This window comes from Talpa europaea, assembly GCF_964194135.1.
Source record: "Talpa europaea genome assembly, chromosome: 12".
NCBI lineage: Eukaryota > Metazoa > Chordata > Mammalia > Eulipotyphla > Talpidae > Talpa > Talpa europaea.
The window spans coordinates 102,470,545-102,492,325 of record NC_140079.1 but is presented as its reverse complement, the minus strand read 5'-3'; the positions used below and the strand labels follow the sequence as shown (position 1 = coordinate 102,492,325).

The window sequence follows — 21,781 nt, the reverse complement described above, 5'->3', positions numbered from 1 at the left end:
AGGACCCTCGATGCCTCTAGAGCGAGAGCTGCGCCCACAGCCGCCTCTCCGCAGCCTGCCGCCTGCCCCCCCCAGACACCGCCAGCAGGGTGAGGGCCGGGTGCGGGCCTGTCCTCCGCGCACCCTGCGCCCCAGGGCCCCAGCAGAGCTCCTGGAGCCGCCCCCCTCACCTGGGGTGCCCGGGCGGGGGGCAGCACGGAAGCGTGCACGCCCGCCTCCTCCCGGGGCCGTCCCGCCGCGCGCTCTAGGCCAGGATGGAGACGACCTTCGGGCCCACCTTCTCTGCCGTCACCACCATCGCGAAAGGTGAGAGGAGAGCCCGTGGGACCAGCGCGCCCCCTGCCCCGGCGGCCCCCATCACGGTGACACCCCGCCCCTCGCCAGCCTCCAGAACAGGGGTGGGTTTCCCAGCCCAGCCCATGTCCGGCCGGAGCCCTGTGGGAGTGGCCTTCTTCCCCGGCTCTGGGGCTGGTTGTGGGGCCGCTGGAGTCTGGTTGCCGCCCACAGGGCCTGAGCGGGAGGCCTTCTGGCTCCCCCCCTCCCCTCGGCCCCTGCCAGCCCCCCAGGACCACCACAGGACGCGTAGCAGAGGCCCCTCCCACAGCCTGTCCTGGCGGGTCCCTGCTTCCTGCCCAGGGGCGGCGGGTGCGGGGAACTCAAGGACCTGCACAACCAGGCCGTCATCCCGCCTACAGGGACCGGCGACAGGCTCCCCACTCCCTGCGCCTCAGTCACTCCCCTGTGGGGTGAGGAGGCCAAGCCCCGCAGGGCTACCTGAGGCCAGCGCCAGGCTGTGCACTGGGTCCTTGCTGGCAGCACCGGAACCCCTGCAGGGACCCCTGGCCTGCTGGGGCGGGGAGCTCCGGGCTCGCTGGGACGTGCGGGCAGGCCAACCCCCCAGCGCAGATAGACTAGGGAGGCCACCCCAGCCTCCCCCCTCCCTCTCCTGCAGAGCCAGGGAGGCGGGGCCCCCGGGAGGCGCAGAGGACTCACGCAGGCACCTGCCTGGGGAGAGGGGCGCAGCGGCTGCAGCCCAGCCCTACTCCAGCCCCAAAGGAGGCCGTGGGAGCCTGCCCGGCCGCCCTCAGCCGGCCCCTCTCTCGGCAGCTGACGGGACCAGCACGTACAAGCAGCACCGCAGGACGCCCTCCTCCTCCAGCACCCTGGCCTTCCCCCCGAGGGACGAAGAGGACAGCATGGTGGGTCTGCGCCCTACCCCTGCCCAGCGCCTCCTGCCAGGACAGGGTGTGGGAGGGGCCCGGGTGGGCTCAGCTGTGAGGAGCAACCAGAGCCCGGGTCGTGGAGGGTCGGGGAGCTCTGGGCCACCCGAAGCCTGAGTAGCCCCCGCGGCGCCTGCATATGTCCATCTGTAGCACTGGGTCCCTCTTGAGGGGTGTGAGCCATGGAAGGTGCCAGCAGGAGGGTGACATGATCAGGTCCCGTTTGTGCAGCTCCCAGTGCTGCCAAGCAGAGGCTGGCATGGTGGGGCAGAGGCAGGAGACCCATGCGGGGTCCTGACCAGGGAGATGGCCCCAGCAGCTGGGGACGTGGCGGGGCCCACGCTGGGGTCAGCCTGTGTGGCGGTGGGCAGGGGTGGAGCTGTGGGTCTCTGCACTGGCTCTGTGGGTCCAGGTGGCTCGGGGGCTCCACCTGGCTGTGTGGCCACCGCCCTCACTGCGGGCTCTGGGCCGGAGGGGGCTGCCAGGCCTCTGATTCCTATTTCACGAGGGACAGCGGCGATCGAGCTCGTACGCTGGTGTGCCAGGCGCTGTGCTGGGGGCCAGGCCCTGACCACTGACCCGTCACCCACCTGGAGCGTGACGGGAACGGATACCTGGGCAGCTCAGGAAGCCCCCTGGGTCTGGGGGCCTTGGGGAGCTGTGAATGTAGCGTGGAGACCGGGGGGCCCAGCTTTTGGGGCATACCGTCCTGGCTCAGGAGGGTGAAGCCCCTGAGGGCAGGGGCAGGTGGGCAGAGCAGACGGTTCCATCTGGACTTGCTGCTGCAGGGGCCACGTGACCGTCTTTCTCCGACTTCTCATTCCTCATGTGGTGCCTGCACATGGGCCGCCTCTTGGGACACCGGCACTGCCCAATGGGGGAGGCGCCATCTGTGGCCACATGGGAAGCACAGAGGCCTCTGCTGCCCTTGCTGGGGGGCCTGGAACTGGCACCATCATGCCCAGCTGCCCCTGCGCCCCACTGCAGGGCTGGGGGTGGTTGTCGTGGCCCCACGCCCCACGGAGGCTCCAGCGGGCCTGCCCGGGGCGGGGGCCGTGGGTGGTAGTGGAGGCGGGGGTTGGGGGAGCAGCGGCAGGTGTCTTCGGCAGGGTTCGAGGTCCGAAGGGGAAACCAACCTCGGCCCCTAAGTCCTAATCTCGGTGCCCCAGTCAGAGGTCGCACGGCCCATCCTCTGCTCTCAGATGCTCAGCCAGGGTGGGGGGCCTCCCGCCTCCCCCGGAGCCTCGGGCCCAGTGGCCCTCTGGCGCGCCACAGCCCCCTTCCCAGACTTCCACTGCCCCAGCGGCCCCAGGATTGGCGGTTGAAGGTGCCCCTCCACGGCCCACATTCCCTCCCGGGAGGCAGGAAGCAGGCTGAGCGTGTCCTCGTAGAATTGAATAGCAGGAAGTCGCTCCGTTTACACAAAGAAAGTTGGCAGGCGCAAGCCGGTGGCCGGACAGGGGGCCAGGACCGCCAGGCGGGGCCTCTCCCCTGCAGGCCAGGCGGGCCTTGTTGGGACGGGGCAGCCTGGAGGGCCCGGCTGCCCGGGTGAGCACGGGGCCTGGCCCTCCCCCCGCCTGTCTCTGCTGCAGCCCCCTATCAGCACCCCACGCCGCTCAGACTCCGCCATCTCCGTCCGCTCGTTGCACTCTGAGTCCAGCATGTCCCTGCGCTCCACGTTCTCGCTGCCCGAGGAGGAAGAGGAACCGGTAGGTGCCCATGCGGCGGGTTGGGTGCAGAAGACCCTGAGGGGCAGACCCTGAGTGGGGTGGCGGTGAGAGGATGAGCGGCCCAGGCAGAGCCCCCGCCCTGCTGGTCCACATCAGGGACTGGAGAGGCCAGAGCAGGCCCTCAGGCCTGTTTCCACTCCCTGCCCCAGGACTCTCCCCAGTCTGCATCCCGGAACAGGGTGGGCTCCTGTGGGTCAAGGCCACCCTGGGGGGTCTGCCCAACTTGACCCTTCAGAGCTCAGGCCCAGCCTCAGGCCTCCGCTGACCCCCCTGGGGGCCCACCCCTGCCGGGGCCCACGCCACCAGGCCCGTGGGGTCAGTGTGCCGCCTGCCCGCGTTCCAGGAGCCGCTGGTGTTCGCCGAGCAGCCCTCAGTCAAGCTGTGCTGCCAGCTGTGCTGCAGCGTGTTCAAGGACCCCGTGATCACCACCTGTGGGGTGAGGCCCTGCCCCTGCCCCTGGGGGTCGGGGGCGGGTGATGGCGACGGCTGTGTCCGAGCCTGTGTTGTCTCCACAGCACACGTTCTGTCGAAGATGCGCCCTGAAGTCAGGTAGGGCCCCTAGGCCCAGCCCGACCCCACGCACCCCGCTTTCAGGCAGCCTCCCCCAGTCCTGCTTCGGCCCGTAGGCGCCACCGGGTGGGTGTTTGGGACCGTGCTGGAGACCTCGATGGGCGGGTCCCCTCAGGCCTAGTACCAGCCCAGCGCCCACACTCCGGCCCCCGCCCCTGGCCCTGCCTAGACTTTGCCCAGCCAGCTGCTCCCCAGAGCCCCTGCTGCATCCCGGCACTGGGGGTGGACCGGGCCCTGGGGTCAGCATGCCCTCCCCCCAGAGAAGTGCCCCGTGGACAACGCCAAGCTGACCGTGGTGGTGAACAACATCGCGGTGGCCGAGCAGATCGGGGAGCTCTTCATCCACTGCAGGCACGGCTGCCGCGCGGCGGGCGGCGGGAAGCCCCCTGCCTTCGAGGTGGACCCCCGAGGCTGCCCCTTCACCATCAAGCTCAGCGCCCGGAAGTAAGTGCCCCCCCTCCCCCATGCCCATGTGGGCCGCCGCGACCTGGCACTCAGCCCCCGCGTGCCGCTGCAGGGACCACGAGGCCAGCTGCGACTACCGGCCTGTGCGCTGCCCCAACAACCCCAGCTGCCCGCCCCTGCTCAGGATGAACCTGGAGGCCCACCTCAAGGAGTGCGAGCACATCAAGTGTCCCCACTCCAAGTACGGGTGAGTGGGGCGCCTCTCCCCCCCACCCCACCCCCGCCGAGGCTGCTGTGCCCGAGACGGTGGGCCCCGGCTCTGCTGCGGTGGAAATCACAGGCCCGGCGCGGGTGCCGGAGAGATCCGGCGGAGGGAGCAGAAGGCGCCGGGGCAGGGCCGTGTGAGGGCCGGGCGCAGAGGCTGTGCGGAGGGCGGGCTGCGGTGGGGATGGCCCCAGCGCAGTGGGGCGTGTTAGGGGCGCGGGTGGCCGGAGCCAGACAGTGAGTGGGCGGGGTGCACCTGCAGAGCCGGGGCCCACCTGGGGCGTGGGGCACAGAAGTGGGTTCCCTGGAGCCGGGCGGGCCATGAGCGGGTGGGCAGGCGCTGTCCTGTGCCTCAGGTGCGCCTTCATCGGGAACCAGGACACGTACGAGACGCACCTGGAGACGTGCCGCTTTGAGGGCCTGAAGGAGTTCCTGCAGCAGACGGACGACCGCTTCCACGAGATGCACGTGGCGCTGGCCCAGAAGGACCAGGAGATCGCCTTCCTGCGCTCCATGCTGGGCAAGCTCTCCGAGAAGATCGACCAGCTGGAGAAGAGCCTGGAGCTCAAGTTCGGTGCGCGCCTGCTGGGGCCGGGGGAGGGGGCCGGGGGGAGTCCCGTGCAGCCCGCTCCCTGTCCTTGACCGGCCGGCCCTGCCCTGCCCGCAGATGTCCTGGACGAGAATCAGAGCAAGCTCAGCGAGGACCTCATGGAGTTCCGGAGGGACGCGTCCATGTTGAACGTGAGTGGGGCCGGCGCTGGCCGGGGGAGGTGCCCCCAGGTTCCGGCTGCTGCCAGGTCAGGGGAGGCTGCTGCTGTCCCTACCCTGGTCCCGGCCAGCCCAGACTGGGGGGCGCCGTAGAGCCCCCACTCACCGCTGCGCTGTGCTCTCCCTCGGCCCCACAGGACGAGCTTTCCCATATCAATGCGCGACTGAACACGGGCATGCTGGGATGTGAGTACAGGCCCGCTGCTCCCCCCCACCCACTGCACCCTGGGGGCCCATGGCGCCATCACCGGCCCCTTCTGTCTCCCTGCAGCCTACGACCCCCAGCAGATCTTCAAGTGCAAAGGGACCTTCGTGGGCCACCAGGGCCCTGTCTGGTGTCTCTGCGTCTACTCCACAGGGGACCTGCTCTTCAGCGGCTCCTCTGACAAGACCATCAAGGTGACAGGGTCTGGCCGCGGGCGTGGCAGCTGCGGGCACCCTCGTCGCTGTTGCTCCGACCCACTTGACCCCCTCTCTGCAGGTATGGGACACGTGCACCACCTACAAGTGCCAGAAGACACTGGAGGGCCACGACGGCATCGTGCTGGCGCTCTGCATCCAGGGGTGAGCCAGCCTTGTCGCCCCAGGCCCCGAGCAGGGCAGGCGGCTGGTGTGGGCACATGGCCCCACATCCCGGGCACCTACCCTGGGGCGTCTCGGCAGTCAGAGGCTGAGGCGGGGCTGGCCGAGGGTGGACACAGGAGCTCAGTGCCCATCAACCTTCAGCCCTGGGCACAGCTTGGGGACAGGACCACAGAACAGCCGGTTCGCCACCCCTCACCTCCAGGTGACCCCTCGCTGGGACCTTCCACTTGGTCTTATGTCCCGAGTGTGAGATGTTTGCTCAGGAGGCAGCAGCTTGACTGCCAGCCACGCGGTGGGGGTCTCCCAGGCTGGGCCCCTCGCCGTGGCAGGACCACGAGGCCAAGGCGGGCTCTAGGTGCAGCAGTAGCCGTGGTGCTGGCCCCAGCCACAGGCTTCTGGTGGCCGGGGCGGCCTTGGGGGAAGGTGGGTCTCCCCCTGATGGCCTGGCTCTACCCCCAGGTGCAAGCTCTACAGCGGCTCCGCCGACTGCACCATCATTGTGAGTGGGGCGGGGTGGCCGGGAGGGGGTGCCTGGGCCAGGGTGGTGGGCCAAGCCCTGAGACCGCCACCTGCCCGCCTGCCAGGTGTGGGACATCCAGAACCTGCAGAAGGTGAACACCATCCGGGCTCATGACAACCCGGTGTGCACGCTCGTCTCTTCACACAACATGCTCTTCAGTGGCTCCTTGAAAGCCATCAAGGTCGGGTGGGGGGGGCTGAGGGGGGCGCCGTGGGGCACACCCATCTGCCAGCCCACACATGAGTCTGCCCCCACAGGTCTGGGACATCGTGGGCACCGAGCTGAAGCTGAAGAAGGAGCTCACTGGCCTCAACCACTGGGTACGCGCCCTGGTGGCCGCCCAGAGCTACCTGTACAGCGGCTCCTACCAGACAATCAAGGTGTGCTGGGCCGATCCACCTGGCTGGGCGGGGGCCGGCGCCCCAAGACCTGCCCCCCTCCCCCCGCCCCGTGGCTGAGGCCCTGGGGCGGGGTGCTGGCCGGGACCAAGGGCGGTGCTTGCCCACAGATCTGGGACATCCGGACCCTGGACTGCGTGCACGTGCTGCAGACGTCCGGCGGCAGCGTCTACTCCATCGCCGTGACGAGCCACCACATCGTCTGTGGGACCTATGAGAACCTCATTCATGTATGGCGGGAACGGGCAGATTGGCTCCGGGCCCTGTCCCCTGCCAGCCTCTGACCTGCTGTGCCCTTCAGGTGTGGGACATCGAGTCCAAGGAGCAGGTGCGGACCCTGACAGGCCATGTGGGCACCGTGTACGCCCTGGCGGTCATCTCCACGCCGGACCAGACCAAAGTCTTCAGCGCGTCCTATGACCGGTCCCTCAGGGTGCGCCCCTGGCGGTGCGGGGCGTGGGAGCGGTGTGGCTGCGGGTGGGTGCAGTTCAGGCGGCCCTCACATCCTGTGCGCCCCCAGGTCTGGAGCATGGACAACATGATCTGCACGCAGACCCTCCTGCGGCACCAGGGCAGCGTGACGGCGCTGGCCGTGTCCCGAGGCCGCCTCTTCTCGGGGGCCGTGGACAGCACTGTGAAGGTACCCGGCTCGCCCCGCGGGCGGTGAGGGTGGGCGAGGGTCTTTGGCCGGGCAGCTGGCCTGGTGCCTGAACAGTTCCCCCTCCACAGGTCTGGACTTGCTGACGGGACCCAGGCTACTCTCGGCTTCCTTTGCACCTGTGTGGGCCCTGCCGGTCACGCTGGCCACCCAGTTGGCCTTGGGCCTTGCCCGCCCCCTGGGCACCGGTGGGCAGACTCAGCTGGCCAGGCGGTGCCCTCTTGCCTGCACCCGGCAAGCCGCCCTCCCTTGGCCCTGTCATTGCTGCTGCCAGGACAGTGCCCCCCAGGTGCCAGGTACGACACTCACCCGGCCCGCATTCATCTCCCCAGAGGGGCTGGGGCCTTTTTACTAACCTTTTCTACTGTTTTTAAACTGGAGCTAGATCTGATCACTTCCGGTGAAAATAAAAGTTGCACAAACCGGCTGAGTGGGGCCAGTTCTGGGGGAGGGAGAGGCAGCCCTCGACGGGTGCGCAGCGGAGAGGCCAGGACAGGGGCTCCTGTGGTGACTCCTCCCTGCCCGGCCGGCGCCCAGCCCCTGCACCCCCCCCCAAAAAAAAAAGTGAGCCGGGCAGCTCCGTTTTCTGCTGTTTATTGACAGCCGACAGTAGCTCCCTGCCCGGACCCCCTCCCCATCTGCCGAGCCCAGCCCGGGCCACCCACTGCCAAGCCAGCCGGGTTCTGCGGAGCTGCGGGGGAGGCAGCTGGGAGGGTCTGCACACCCGAGCCACCTTGGCCGGCCCCACTCCCCGCCGAATCACTATCGCTGGTTTTTTGTTTTAAATTTTTTAAGAAATGTCAAAGTTGTGCCCAACACATGTAGATCAGCAAACACAACAGGCCAGTTAGCACTTGGGGGTGAGGACCTCACTGCAGGCCTCAGCCACAAGAGCCTGGGGGCGAGGACGGGCCTCGGGGGGTGGGGACTGGGCCCCCACAATGTGCCTGCCGGCACCCACCTTGCCGCCTTATGGCTCACCCAAAGCCTGGGCGCACCGCATACCAGCACCCCGGGAGAGGAGCCCCTCCCGGCTCCTGGCACAGAGGACACGGCCCGGCAGCACGCAAGGCACATCCTTCAAGCGAGGCCAGAGGGGCCGGCCGAGCACCACCTCCCCAGGCCCCAGCCTCCTGCTTGTGCTACTGGGCGGGGCTGGCCACTCCTGGGCACGGGAGGTTGGATGGACAGACAGATGGCCTGGGCCTTACACAGCTTTTGTCTCGGGCTAGACGTCAGTGTCCTTGCAGTTGGTAAATGGTTTGTTATAGACTCAATAATATTTCTTTTTAAATATATATTTGTTAAAGTTATACCTTTTTGTTTCTCTGGGGAAATCTGCCTTAGCTCATTCCCAATAAATTAATACTTTCCATAGCTTATATTCTGGGGGTGCAGTGGGGCAGGGGCCCAGCTCGGCCCCTTGTGCGCGGGGGCGGCTGGCAGAGGTCCCCACGGGCAGTTCTGTGCTGGGCATAGGCCTGTGCTCTGCCTCAGGTTGGGGAGGGGCCGGCCCACGCTGGACTGCGCGCGGCAGGGCCCGAGGGCCAGCGGTTATTGCACGGGGAGCAGCAGGCAGGGTCGGGCACCCGGGGGGCGGCAGTGTCTGCCCAGTGCCCTTGGGCCCCCCAGGCAGTTCTCGGGCTGTGCCCAGGGGCCGGCTTGTGCTTGTGCGGGGGCGGGCGGCTGCGGCGTGCCCGCCTCGTGCCCCGGGCAGCCTGGCAGGCGCCCCGGGCCCTCCTGCCCGGCCCCCACCCCCCGCCCGCTGGCGCCGCGCCCAGAGGTGCCCGTCCTGAGGTAAGGTCAGTGTGTGGGGCCGGCCGCGGGCGGCGCGTCACTCCAGCATGGCGTCCAGCTGGTCGGCCAGGTCGTCGAACATGCTGCCGATGTCGTCCAGGATGCTGCCGGTGCTCTTCTCCGCGGCCGCGGGGCTGCGGGCGGCGCGACGTGAGCGGGCGGGCGGGGCCGCGCCCCCCCCAGCCCGCCCCCCGCGCCCCGCGGGCCCCTACCGCGCGCCCTGCGCGTCCTCGCGCCGGATCTTCTCCTCCACGGCCTGCAGCGCCGCCGCCAGGCACGCGCTCGTCTCCTCCAGCTTCTGCCGGGCGCTGTCCCCGGGCGCGCTGGCGCCGTCGGCCGAGGCGGGGGCCCCGGCGCTGGCGGCGGCCGCGGCGCGCGGCGGCTTGGCGGGCACGTGCAGCGCGGGCGCGCCGGGGGCCGGCGGCGGGGCGGGGCCGGCGGGCGGCTGGCGCGCGGGCGAGGGCGCGGGCGACGGGCTGGCGCTGCCCGACGGCGGCCCCGCGGCGGGCTTGGCGGGCTTGGGCGCCGTGGGCGGCGGCGGCGGCTTGGGCGACACGGGCGGCGGCGTGCCGTGGGCGCGCTTCGGCTCTGCGGGGAGGGCCAGGCTGGCGCGGCTGCCCGACACCCCGCGGGGGCGCCTCCCGACCGCGGGGAGCCCCCGCGTGGGCCCCCGGCCTCCCTCCAGCTCTGCGCCGGCCGGTGGGGGCGGCCGAGACGCTCCCCGCCCCCCCCCCCCCGCCCGGCGCAGGCCAGTGCAGGAGGCGCCCCTCGGCCCCCCTCGCCCCCCGTTCCCCCCCCTCCGCTCGGCCCCCCTCGGCGGCGACGGCAGCGCCTCCCGGGCGCCCCGCACCTACCTGGGCTGCCGGGGCCGGGCAGCGGCGCCCTCTTGGCGGCGGGCGTGGGCGAGCCCTGCGTCCTGGGCAGGGGCTGGGCCAGCACGGGCTTGGGGGACACGGGCGGCTTGGCCGGCCTGCGGGCGTCGCCGTCCGGCGCGGGCAGCGGGGGCAGGTGCGGCGGGGCGGCGGGCGGGGGCTCCGCGGGCGGGGGCGGCGGGGGCAGCTCGGGGGGCCCGGCCTGCTCGGGGGCCGGGCGGCGCCGCACGGTGGCCGCGCCGTCCGGGTACACGGCCAGCGCGGGGGCCGGCTCGGGCCCCGCGTCGCGCTCCTTGGCCTTGGGCCTGCGCTTGACGGTGTCGGACTCGGTCAGGATGAACTTGACGCCGTCCTGCGGGCTCTGCTTGGCCCGGACGCGCCTCTTGAGCGTGGCGCTGGCGTCCACCCTGGCCAGGGGCGGGCCCTCGCCGCTCGCCTCCGCCTTGGCTGGGCCCCGAGGCCGCTGCCGGGCGCCGTCCTCGCCGCCGGGGCCGTGCTCTGCGGGCCCCGCCGGCTCCCCGGGCCCCCGGCGCACGGCGGCCAGGAGCCCGGTGACCGGCCCGCTGAGCGTGCGGCGCCGGTTCACCACCTCCCCGTCAGGCCCGATGGCCTCCTTGTGCTTCACCGAGGCCAGCACCGTGGCCACCCTGCCCGGCTCGGGGCTGCCGGGGCGGGGCACGGGGTGGCCTTCGGGGGCCCTGCGGGCGGCCCGGCCCCCACCCCCGATGGAGGACAGCTCGAGCATGGCCGCGATGCTCCGCACGCTGCCCGCGCTGCCCGTGTCCACGCTGCCGGCCAGGTCGCTGGCGCGCCGCCGCTGCGCCCGCACCCCGAGCCGGCCGTCCTCGGGCCCGGCGCCCTCGGGCTCGGCGTCGGGCGCGGCCTCGTCGGCCAGGCTGGCGCTGGCCAGGGCGGAGCTGGAGCGCTTGGGCGGCGGCGGGGGCGGCCCCTTCCTGCGCGGGCGCGCGGCGAAGGACTGGCTGCGGTTGACGTTCTTGTCGGCGCCGGCCGGGGCGCGCACGGAGTGGCTGCGGCCCACGCGCCGCTGGACCGTGGCGTAGGGCCCCGCGGCGCCCGGCACCAGCAGCTCGTCCCGCTCGGGCTCGCCGTCGGACGCCGCGTAGCGGTTCAGGCTGTGCGCGCGCTTCTTGGGGCGCCCCGGCTCGGCGTCGGCCTCGGCCTCGGGGGGCAGGCACAGCGTGGGCACGGGCGGGGGCGCGGGCGGCGCCGCCTCGCTCTCCACGGGCTGGGGCAGCACGTAGGCAAAGCCGCGGTGTGTGGGCGACTGAGGCAGCGAGCGGGGGGACATGGGGCGCTCGGCGGGCGGCAGCAGCTGGGGGGTGGGCTTCACCTTGGCTGTGGCTGGGGCTGGACCATGCGGGCCCCCTAGGGCCTGGGGGGAGCCGGGCCGGCCCTTCGTGGGTGTCTGGGGGGGCGTGAAGTGGCCGGCACCGGGAGGAAGAACCGGCCGCGGCTTGCCGGGCACCGGGGGCACGCTGGCCCGCTTGACGCTGTGGCCGTGGCGGCCGGGCCGGGCCTCCTTGGGCGGGGTGCCGGGGCCATCGTCCAGCAGGTACTCCTGGCTGCGAGACATGGGGCTGCCGGGCCCAGGGGGGCCATCACCCAGCAGCTCCTGGGAGCTGCTCATGTGCCGGGCCCGGCCACCCAGGCTGGGCTCTTGCCGCAGTGGCGGCCTCGGGGTGGGGGGCAGGTGGTTGGGGGGCTTCTCCGCAGTGGTGGCGCCCTCGGGGCCTGTCATGGCGGCCTGCAGCTCGCCGCTGAGCTCGCTGTCCTGGAAGGTGGTCATCTTGGGGGACTGGCAGCCCGCAGGGGCGGGCTCCGGAGGGGGCGGTGACTCGATGGCCACCACCTCCAGCGGCGGCGGCGCCCTCCGGGGCAGGGGCCCGCCCTCGTACTTAGAGCACTCGGCCTTCTGCAGCTCCGCCAGCTTCCGCACCGCCAGCATCAGCTTCTTCTGGTGTCCTGTGAGGGCACGAGCCGGTCAGGCCAGGCCAGGGAGGAGCAGGAGGGGGCCGGGCCGGGCCTCACCCAGCTTGGTGATGCCGATCTCCTGCAGGTCCTCCCAGGTGATGTCCGTGATGAAGTCGATGCTCTCGTAGCCGTTGTCCACCAGCACCTTGTAGTACTGGGCCAGGCCAATCATGGACAGCCACACAGCCAGGTTTGCCTGGGGAGTAGTGGACACAGAGGGCAGCCCGGGCCAGCTGCCCACACCCTGCCCACCCTCGGGGCTCTGGGAAGGGGGCGCCGGGCCAGCCAGCACGGACAGACAGAAGGACAGACGGACAGGCCGGAGGAGTCGACTCTGGAGACAGCGCGGCCCAGGGGAGCCGAGGCCAGCTCACGGTGCACACGCGGGTGGGCACATGCGGCACCCACCTCGGACACCACTGCGGGAGGGGAGGAGCCGGGCGGCGTGGGACAGCGCACCATGGACACACCCCACGTCACGACGCAGACACACAGCTTCACCGACCGGAACGTGTAGCCATGCGCCCGGCACCCATCACATGCGGCGACACGCGCGTCACACTCACACAGTCACGCGCACAGTCACGTGTGTGCAAGCATCCACGCAGCCTCCAGTCACTCCCTCGATGGCCACACTCCCAACTGGGCGTCGCTCACACAACCAGCCCTGCACACTCAGCCCCTGGGCCTCGGGAGCTCCGGGGCCTGAGCCGCTGACTGAGTGGGCGAGGGGGCGCATGCCCAGGCCGACTGGGCCCCGGGGCTCAGGGCGCCAGCCTCTCCCCATGGACGGGAAGGAGCCGGTGCTCGGCGTGGGGCCCACACAGGAGCTCCGATGGGGCGGGCCTGAGCCCGCCTGCTCCCGGCCAGCCCCGCCCCGCCCCGCGGGTGCCCGCACCGCAGTGGGTGTCCCCGTGCCGAGGTAGGCGTGCACCACACCCACAGCGCCTGCACACGCACACCCAGGTGGGCCTCAGCACCCCTGGGTGTGCACGCGATGGGCCGCAGGGGCCGAGTGTGGCCTCTCCTGGCTCTCTGACCACCCCAGCAGAGGCCCCGCCCCAGCGCCCGGGACAGTGACCGCGCTGTCCAGGTGGCCGTGTCCGGCCTGCACCCCCCAGGGCGCGAGGGCGGGGCCAGGGGGTGGCCTGTGGGGCGGCCTGGCCACGGGGTGCGGGGCCTTACGGGCTTGTGCTCAGGCAGCCAGTCGGGGACGCTCAGGCTGCTGATCTCTGCGGTGATCTTCTTCCGGTGGCCGGGCTTGGTGACCCCGATGGCCGTGAGGTCCTGGGCAGGAGAAGGCCAGTTAGCTGAGGCCGGCTGGCTCGGGGTGGCGGCGCTGGCCGGCAGCAGGCCGCTCACCTCGGGGGTCATGCGGCTGATGGTAGGCAGGTCATAGCCAGCGCTGGTGAAGTTGGGGGCGTAGAGCTGCAGCTGGAAGGTGGCGAGCCACTGGCCCACAGCCTCGGCACTCTGGAAGACACAAGGCAGCACTGCAGGCCGCGCACGCCCGCCTCGCTCGCCGCGGCCTCACTCCGCCTTGCTGCTCCGTCTGCGGCCAGGCTCCTCCTCGCTCTGCCCCGCCGCTGCCGCCGTCCCGAGCGCCGTCCAGCCCTTCGGCCTCCTTCCCTGATCTCAGCCGGGAGGGTCCAGCTGCTGTGGGGTCACAGGCCTCCCAGGCCGTGCGGGTCTGCACCAGGCGTCCCGCGTGTGGCCCGGGAAGGGCTCTGGGGGCCAGGGCCGGGCCTCAGGCCCTCGCGGGGGGTGGGGGTACTCAGCAGCAGCTCATGCCTCCCCCTCCGCACACCACACGCCTCGTCTGGCCACACCCAGGCCCTTGCACACGCCTCCAGGCGCTCAGTCACACTTCACCCGCTCGCCTCACGCTTGCCACGCCCACGGCACCGGCACATACACGACCACGCCGCAGACACACCACACGCACCATGCACACGACACATACACGGAGCGACAAACAAGGGCAGGGTCCGGCCGTCAGGGCCCAGGGCTGCCCGGCTGCCCCCCTGTGCCGCGGGCCCTGTACCTTGCCCTCTGACACCGACTCCAGCTTCTTGGGCGGTTGCTCCCCGTAGGCCTGCCCGGCCTGGGCCGTTGGGGGCTGGGACCGGGTGGCACCTGGGCAGGACAGGTGCAGTGAGGGACGCGGGCTGGGCAGGGGCCCCCGCCAGCCAGCAACTCCACGTCCAGCTCTTACCCGTGGGGCCCTCCAGAGGCTTGACAGGACTGTCCCCAGGGCTAGACTCAGACGCGGACTTCTGGGAGAGCACAGTGGCCAGGAGCTGCAACCAGACAGGCCGGCTGGCCAGGCTGCTCCGGCACAGGCCGCCCGCCCCCCCACCCCACCTACCTTGGCCCCCTCGGAGCCCGCGTGCAGGGCGTGGCCCCCGCCGCTCCGGCCGCCAGCCGCCCCGCTCAGGCTACCGCTGCGGTCCCCACCTACAGGAAGGAGTAGTCGGTGGGGCTGGCCCTGCTGTGCCTGCCCCCTGCCCAGCGGGCCTCGCCTACCTGCCAAGGGCTTCCTCAACACCCAGATGTCCTCTGGGGGCGCAGAGGACCCCAACGAGCCGCCTCCCTGGGGTGGGCTTGGTTCTGCACCTGCTCGGGAGCCTGCAGGGAGCGCGACCCCCTGAGCCCTGGCCCAAGCCCGACTGGAGGCCTGTGCCGGTGGGGGGGCCACCCCAAGGGCCTGGGGCCGGCAAGGCAGAGGCCAGACCCTCGCACCTTGGGGAAGCAGCTCGCAGCCTCCACGGGGTGGAGAGTTCAGGCCTCCTGCGGGCCGCAGCCGGAGCGGGGTGGCCAGGGGCAGCCCTAGAGGCCAGCCAACTGAGGGTGGACTGCCCACGCCTCCTGCCTGGCCCCTCCCCAGGCCGGCCTCACAGCCAGGTCGCCTCTCTGACCTAAAGCGGTCTCCGGCCACATCTCATTGGTGGGACATCCCACGTTGTCCCTCCACCCCTGCTCCCTCCCTCCCTAGGGTGGACAGTGGTCCTCGGGGCAGGAGAGCCACCTGTCTGGACCCCGGCTTTCCCCACCGGTCAGCTCAGGACCCCACGTGGCAGGTGTGCCCGTGTGTGTAGGACGGGCGGGCACAGGGACCCCCCCCGCCGCCACACCCCGCGGGTGGCGGTGGCTAGAGCCGCCCGCCCGCTTGCCTGCTCGTTTCACGATGGCCTCGCCCAGGGAGCAGGGGAAGTAGCCCACGCGGTCGTTGCCCGTCCGGTTGTCGTGGATACAGCCCTTCCAGCGGCCGTCCGGGTGCTGCTCGAGGACCTGGCGGGCAGAGTGGGGCTCGCCCAGGAAGCCCAGAGCCGGCGCCCTGCGCCTGCGGGAGGGTGTCTGGAGCTCCGGCCTGGCCCCACAGCCCCGGCCTCACCGTGATGACGTCCCCGGCCTTCACGTTGAGGCTGGTCAGGTCGTAGTTGTTGCAGTAGTCCTTGGTCGCCCGGACCTGCAGGGCCGCCGAGGCCTCTGGGGACACAGGAGAGGAAGCCCAGTCCCACGCCCCGCTGCCGCCCGCCACCCCCCCACCCCCACCCCTGGCTGCCCCTGCCGCCGCCCACCTCGCAGCAGCTGCTTGATCTCCTTGCCCGCCTGGGACGCGGTGAACTGGCGCACGATGTCCAGGGCGGTCTGGCTGTAGGCGTTCCTCACGTGGGCGTTGATTCCGTTCTGCACAGCCAGAGCCAGGCCCGTCATGACCCCCCCCACCCCCTGCCCCGCACGCCCGGCCCCCCGACTCACATCCAGCAGCAGCCGGACCACTTCTGTCTTGCCGCAGAGGGCGGCCTCGTGCAGCGCCGTGCCGGACTTGGTCTGGCGGTTGATGTCGATGCCAGCTTGGAGGAGGAGTCTGGGGGGGCAGGCGGCCTTGTGGCAGGAGCCCCCGCCCCAGCACCCCAAGCCAGGCCCCGAGTCCTGGGGCCGACAGTGATGGTCATCGTGCAAGTGCCCACCCTGTGCCGGCTCTTCCATGCTGCCCAGGGCTTGGCCCAGCCAGATGCTACTGCTACGCCCACTTCACAGACGGGAAACTGAGGCCTGCGAGGCCTCCTGGGCCCTGGAACTTCTGTGGACTCCCCCGCCCGCCCACAGGCCCCAGCAGCGCCCCTGCGGCCCACCTGATGATGTCGATGTGGCCGTTCTTGGCTGCCAGGTGCAGGGGGCTGGTGCCGTTGGGGTCAGTGGTGTCCCCCGGCCGGGGCTCCAGCAAGGCAGCGCACATGTTGCTGCTGAGGAGCAGCTGCACCACCTGGGGGGAGGCCCGGCTGGTACAGGTTTGCCCCACACCTCTGAGAAGAAGGCAGAGGGCCGAGGCCGCTCGGCTCCCGGGAGACTTACCCCAACGCGGCCGAACTCACAGGCCAGGTCCAGCGGCGTCTTCCCCGAGTTGTCCACCACACAGGGGTTGGACTGGTGCTGGAGCAGCATCTCCGACTGCGGGCACCGGGGCACGGTCAGTCCGAGGCCTCCCACGCCCCGGGCCCCAGCGCCCCCCGGGCCGGTCCTCACCACATCGTAGTGACCGTGCTGGGCCGCCAGGTGCAAGGGGATGTGGCCCTCATCGGACGGGACGTTCACGGCCGAGCCCGCCTTCAGCACCAGCTTCATGGGCTCCTTCCGGCCCTGCCAGGCCGCGTAGTGCAGTGGCCGCATGCCTGGGGGCAGGGGGACCACTGGGAGCCAGCCCGAGACCCGGCCCAGCCCGAGACCCGGCCGCCAGGACGACCGCCCGCGACCCCAGCCGAGGGGCCGCTAGCCTCGGGCCCTCCCTGACCTCACCGCGCCGGCACGCCCCGGCGGCCTTGCCTTTGTTGTCCTTGATGTCCACGGCGGCCTGGGCCTCCAGCAGCAGGCTGATGAGCTCCGTGTTGCCGTTCAGGGCCGCGTGGTGCAGGGCGGAGAAGCTGGGGGCAGACGCCAGAGGAGACTCACCTAGCCCTCCCCCGCCTGCCCCCGGGGCCACACCCGCGGACACTCGGGCACTCACCCGTCCGGGTCCTGGAAGTTGACGTTGATCTTCCTGGTGGAGCCCAGGAGCTCTGCGGGGGCGGAGGGGGAAGGCACGGTGAGGGAGGCCGCCTCGGCCCGGCCCTCAGGGCAGAGGACGCTGGAGCCGGGGGGCTTTGGCCACTCTTTCACTCATTCACTCAGCAACGCGCCTGCACCCAGGCCGGGGCGCCAGGCGGCTCCCAGACACACGCACGTGCCCCCACCCCCGCGAGGCTGGCGGGGCGCCCGCCCGTGGTGGGAAGGAGCGAGCCGGCCAATCTGTCTCCTCGGAGGACCCAGATGGGGCCGGGGGCGGCCTGGGAGGCTGTAACGCCCGGAACCGGGCAGAGCTCATCTCAGGGGCAGCCTCCCCATTCCCCAGCACTGCGGGCCAGGGCGGGACAGCCACCTGGCAGGCCAGGCAGGGCCGCGGAGGCCCGGGAGGACACTACAGACCGCAGGGGCACACGCCGGCCCAGATGCCCGCGAGACGCCGCCGAGGGGCCGAGGCCTCCCTCCAGGGCCGCCCCCCCAGCCCCGCCGGCCGCCCACCAGCGGAGGGAGCCCACCAGAGCCCCCCCTCGGGCGCCGGGCCAGGCGGCCTCGGGCCAGGCCCCTGCTCGCCGGCCGTGGTTACATAACCCGTTTGTGGGTCAGTCGCCCTGTGAGGGAGGGGCTGGCGGACAGAAGCCCCTTTGTCCAGGCCCACGCGGGTGGGGGTGGTGCCCGAGGGCAGGGGCCGGAAGGAGCAATCACGCAGGGGCCACCCTGGGCTGCTCGGTGGCCCATGGCAGCGCCCACCGCTCAGTCTTGGCCGCTGGGTGAAGGGGTGGGTCCCCCCAACAGCCCACGAGGCCATGACACCCACAAAGTCAGGCCTGCCTGGCGTCTGCCCTCAACTCCTTCCCAGCCCTGTGGCCATGGCCCTGGACCTGGATGCCGACGGGGCTGACCGGAGACCGGACCTTCCACATATCAGGGGTCTGCGTGGACTTGGCCACTGCGGCCGGGCAGATATCAGCACCCAGGGGTCCACCAGCCTTCGCAGAGGGGCTGCAGGGGTCCCCACTCCCCGGCCCTCGCCAGACACCTCACCGGTGCCGGGGTCCTGCCAGCAGCAGGCAGAGCCAGGCCGGACACCTGCCGCATGTCCTCCGGCTCTCGCTCGGCGTGGGGCTTTGCATGTGGGGTGTGCGATGTGGGGTGCTCCTCCCCCCGAGCTTCAGGTCTTTGTCCATAGGTCGCCTGCTCAGGGAGGCGCCCACCTCCTGCCGACGGCCCTCCCGCCCCTCGCCTCCCCATGATGTGTCTCCCCTCACTGACGGAGCCTGCCTGTCATCACTCCTCTGAGCCACTCGAGGACGGCCGTGTGTTCCCCCCCCCGCCCGCCCCCCCCCCGCTCACCTCGGCCAGGCAGCTGCCCTGCATGGGGTCCTCAGGACACCAGTGCTTGGGGGGTGCCCTGGTCCCAGATCCACCCACCTGCCGGGCCACCTGCACGAGGAACCTGGCCGGGAGCTCCGCGGTCACCCTCGTGGGACGCTCTGTACGTCTGGACAGGGCAGCCTGCACCAGGCTCGCGGGGTCTCGTCACGGCGGGAGGAGCGCAGACACGGCCATCCCGTAGGGCCCCAGACGCCCCTGCAGCCCACCCAGGGCCCCTAGGCCACTGCGCGCCAGAGGTCTTGCGGAGCCCTGGACAGGCCACCTGCTCACCGGCAGCCCCGGCAGGGCCGACACCCCCAAGGAGCTGGAGAGCGAGGCTGGAAGCGACAGGCACCGTGGGGGTCCAACAAGAAGGGGCCACTCCCCACGCCAGGGGGACACCTTGCTGAGGTCATCCCACCCCCCCTCAGAGTCTCCTCAAAGAGGAGAACAGCCAATGGGACCGGGGAGTGGAGTTCCGGGGCCTGGGTCTCTGAGGGGGCCCAGACCTGGCGTCTGCTGGGGAGTCCCCAGCTAAGGAGACAGGTGGTCTGAGCGGGCCTGTCGGAGAGGACTGGGAACAGGTGGAGGGGTCCGTCCCCAGGAGCTCCCACAGCCTCCAAGCCCCGCAGCAGCGAGCGCACATGTCCCCCTGGCCCCAGCGGGACCCCAGGCTCTTGTCGCTCCCACTGCTTTCCGGGATCCAACTGCACTGTGGCCAGCCAGGCCCAGAGCCCAGGGGAGCCCCTCCCGCTGGTCTCCGACACCCTTCAGCCCAGACACTGCTCTGGCCAAGGAGACGCCCCAGGCCAGCACCCCCTGTCCCTGCTGTCTGAGTGGCGGCGCCCTGCAGGGTGGGCCACCCCCAGCACCACCAGGCCCCAGTGCTGGGCCCCAGCTGCGGGCTGCAGTGGGTGAGGGTGGGGCCCCACCGCTGGCCGGGTCCTCTGGGAGCAGGGACCAGGAGCTCAGGCCCCAGGAGGGACAGCCGTGGCCCCACAGGAGGCCACCCCTAGCGTCCCGCCCTAGCAGCCACAGCTCTCCCTAAAGGCCCCGCAGGGCTGTGTGGAAGGAGCGGCTCCTGTCGGGGTGGGGTGGGGGCGCTGACGGAGCCCAGGTGACACACAGTGTGGAGGCAGAGGGTAGTGACAGCCAGGTGGCGGTCATGGGGCGCATGAGCGCCCCTGTAGCTTGGGGCACTGCTGGGCGCCCCCCCACCCCCCGGCCCAAACTCCAAGCTGTACTTTGAGGAATCAAAATACATCTTACTCCAAAGCAGGCCAGCGTTGCCATGACGACCAAGCTAATTCATGGAGGGATTTCTCCGGGTGATTTATCGCGCCCGCCCCTGTGAGTCACCCAGATACGGCGGGCAGGTGTCGCTCCTGCCCGTCCCCTCCAGGCCTGGCAGGGCCAACAGAGATCCCAGGTGGACACTCCGGTGGAGGTAAAAGTCCCTGCGCCTTCGTGGGGCGGGAGTGGGGAGGAGGCAGAGTAGAGAAGGGAGGACCCCCCAATCGGATTCTCCCACTTTCCTGGCACTCTGGCCTGGGCTGTCTCAGAAACGGTCACAGCGTGTTCTGGGGGCTCGCTGCGCCCACTGAGAGCAGGGCCAGGGTAGACCCGCAGACTGGAGCCCGGACGGGGCTGGGCTGCTGCGCCAGGCCCACAGCCGCTAGGTGGAAGCCTTGCCCGCCCTCCGCCCTCGTCCGCCCTGCTCTGGCGGGCTGAGGCTGCCTCTGCCGAGAAGCTGCTGTTTCTGGGCCCAGACGCCCCGGAGCAGTTCCGGGCGCAGGCCAGGGGTTGTGCAGGCTGGGGGCTGCATCTCCCACGGCATGGGGCTGTGGCCAAGACCCGGGCTCAAGGGCCCAGGCCCCAGCCAGCCTGCGGGAGAGAGGGGAGGGGCCCCGGGGCTTATAGAGCTGTGGGATGAGGTGGGGAGTGGGCACCCAGAGCCCACGGGCCACGTGCAGAACCCTGCCCGTGCCCCGACAGGTGCCTGACACTGCCGGGGCCAGAGGTGCGCAGTGGCACACACGGTCCGCGCGCCCATCCATCCGTCTCCCGGCCCCCAGGGAGACGCTTCTGCTCCCGGCGGCCACTGCCGGGTTTGGGCTCCACGCTCCCAGTCATTTCTGGGGCCCTACGCCCCGCACAAGCACAGGATGGCTAGTGGGCCCCCCATCCTTCCCAGCAGGGAAGCGCAGAGGTCCGCGGTCTGCTAGCGCAGGCCAGCGAGCTGGCGGCTCTGGCTCCCAGGCTGACCCGGCGGGCACTTGCACCAGCGCTGGGCGACCTTGGCTCTCGCGCCCCCACGGAGCCGGCCAGGCGCCGGCCATGGCAGCCACACCCCCAGCGTGGTCCTGCCGCCCCCACCCTCCGCAGACCTGTCATAAACAAGGGGCGGGAGGGGTCTGGCTGGGCGGCAGCCAGGGTCGGACCCTCGCTGCGGGGGCCCCCCAAGCCCTCCGCGGCGGCGACGGCGGGGGGGGGGGGCATCGGCCTCGCCCTTTAAAGGCCCGGGCAGAGCCTCCAGCCGCCAGCCCGCAGCCCGCAGGGCGGGAGAGGCCGGGCCGTGGATGCGCCTGCGGCCGCCGGGGCGCGGGGTGCCGGCCGGCGCGGGGCCGCCTCCTCCGGGCCGGGCGGGGGGCGCGGGCCGCAGGGCTGGGTGCCGCCGGCCCCGCCCCGCCCCCGGGGACCCGCCGCCTCCCCCTCCCGGCCGGCGCCGGCAGGAGTGGGGGGCCGGCGCGGGCGCAGCCCCCGGGGCGCGCGGCGCCCCGCGCCCCCCGCGCCCCCCGCGCCCCCGCGCCCCCGCCCCGGCACTCACTGGCCTTGCCGGGCCGCGGCCTCTGCAGCAGGCGCTGCGCGGCGCCCACGTCCTCCGCCTTCACCGCCTGCACCAGCTCCTGCTCCTTCCCCATGGCGCGGCCGGCCGCAGCGACGCGGCTGCGCTCCCAGCGCTCGGCGCGGCTCCGAGGCGGCGGGGCGGCCCCGCGGCTCCGCCGCCTCGTCCTCCCGCCTCCGCCGCCGCCCGCCGCCCCTCGCCGTCCTCGGGCGCGGGCGCGGCGCGGGCTCCGGCGCGGGGGGCGGGAGCGCGGCGCGGGCGGGGGGCGCGGGCGCGGGCGGGGGCGGCGCGGCGGGCGCGGGCGCGGGCGGGGGCGCGGCACCCGGCGCCGCCTCCGGGGTCCCCTCCTGCGGCCGCTGACCTCGGTGCGCCCGCGCCGGCCGCGCGCCCGGGGCTCGGCCCCGCCCCTACATCGCCCGCGGCCCCCCGCGACGCCCCCTCCGCACGTGCGGGGCGCCCCGGCCTCTGCGGACACCCCGCGGCCCGGCGACGGCCAGAGGGGCGCGGCGGGCCCCCGGCGCTGCCCACTGAGCCCCGCGCGGCGCGAGCCCGAGCCCGAGCCCGAGCCCGAGAGCGGCGCCGGAGGCTGCGGGGCGTGGGGGAGGGACTCGCGGCGGCGGGCGGGGGCCCCGCGCCGAGCCCCGGGGCGCGGAGCCGGCCCGCCAGAGGCTGTCAGACATTCTGGGCCGCGGTGCCCGTGGGAGGTGTCGACGGCTGTGAAG

At 72.2% G+C, this 21,781-nt stretch overlaps 2 protein-coding genes across 4 annotated transcripts; one reads left to right on the top strand and one right to left on the bottom strand.

The window, feature by feature from the left end:
• Window positions 1-254: 254 nt before the first annotated feature.
• TRAF7 (TNF receptor associated factor 7) lies at window positions 255-7,450 on the top strand (the record flags this gene model as incomplete). 3 transcript variants are annotated; one of them, XM_084249520.1, is made up of 19 exons in its annotated part: window positions 255-321; window positions 1,108-1,199; window positions 2,813-2,929; window positions 3,294-3,386; window positions 3,466-3,499; window positions 3,781-3,964; window positions 4,038-4,172; window positions 4,546-4,763; window positions 4,857-4,930; window positions 5,095-5,143; window positions 5,229-5,356; window positions 5,439-5,521; window positions 6,002-6,041; window positions 6,127-6,243; window positions 6,320-6,442; window positions 6,571-6,690; window positions 6,762-6,893; window positions 6,981-7,100; window positions 7,190-7,450. In XM_084249520.1, 19 exons carry the CDS (start codon window positions 255-257, stop codon window positions 7,202-7,204), a joined length of 1,941 nt encoding a protein of 646 aa, XP_084105646.1. In that variant the 3' UTR covers window positions 7,205-7,450. The 3 variants fall into 3 exon arrangements, with proteins under 3 accessions (XP_084105646.1, XP_084105647.1, XP_084105645.1); XM_084249521.1 differs by having other exon boundaries at window positions 255-306; window positions 6,981-7,450; XM_084249519.1 differs by having other exon boundaries at window positions 6,981-7,450.
• Window positions 7,451-8,952: 1,502 nt separating this feature from the next.
• Window positions 8,953-21,135, bottom strand: CASKIN1 (CASK interacting protein 1; the record flags this gene model as incomplete). Its single annotated transcript, XM_084250269.1, has 20 exons — window positions 8,953-9,049; window positions 9,128-9,503; window positions 9,770-11,770; window positions 11,837-11,975; window positions 12,965-13,066; window positions 13,142-13,252; window positions 13,824-13,915; window positions 13,995-14,079; window positions 14,148-14,236; window positions 14,306-14,407; window positions 14,953-15,070; window positions 15,174-15,268; window positions 15,361-15,469; window positions 15,542-15,650; window positions 15,919-16,049; window positions 16,139-16,234; window positions 16,310-16,455; window positions 16,607-16,704; window positions 16,788-16,839; window positions 21,042-21,135. 20 exons carry the CDS (start codon window positions 21,133-21,135, stop codon window positions 8,953-8,955), a joined length of 4,242 nt encoding a protein of 1,413 aa, XP_084106395.1.
• Between the last annotated feature and the right edge of the window lie 646 nt (window positions 21,136-21,781).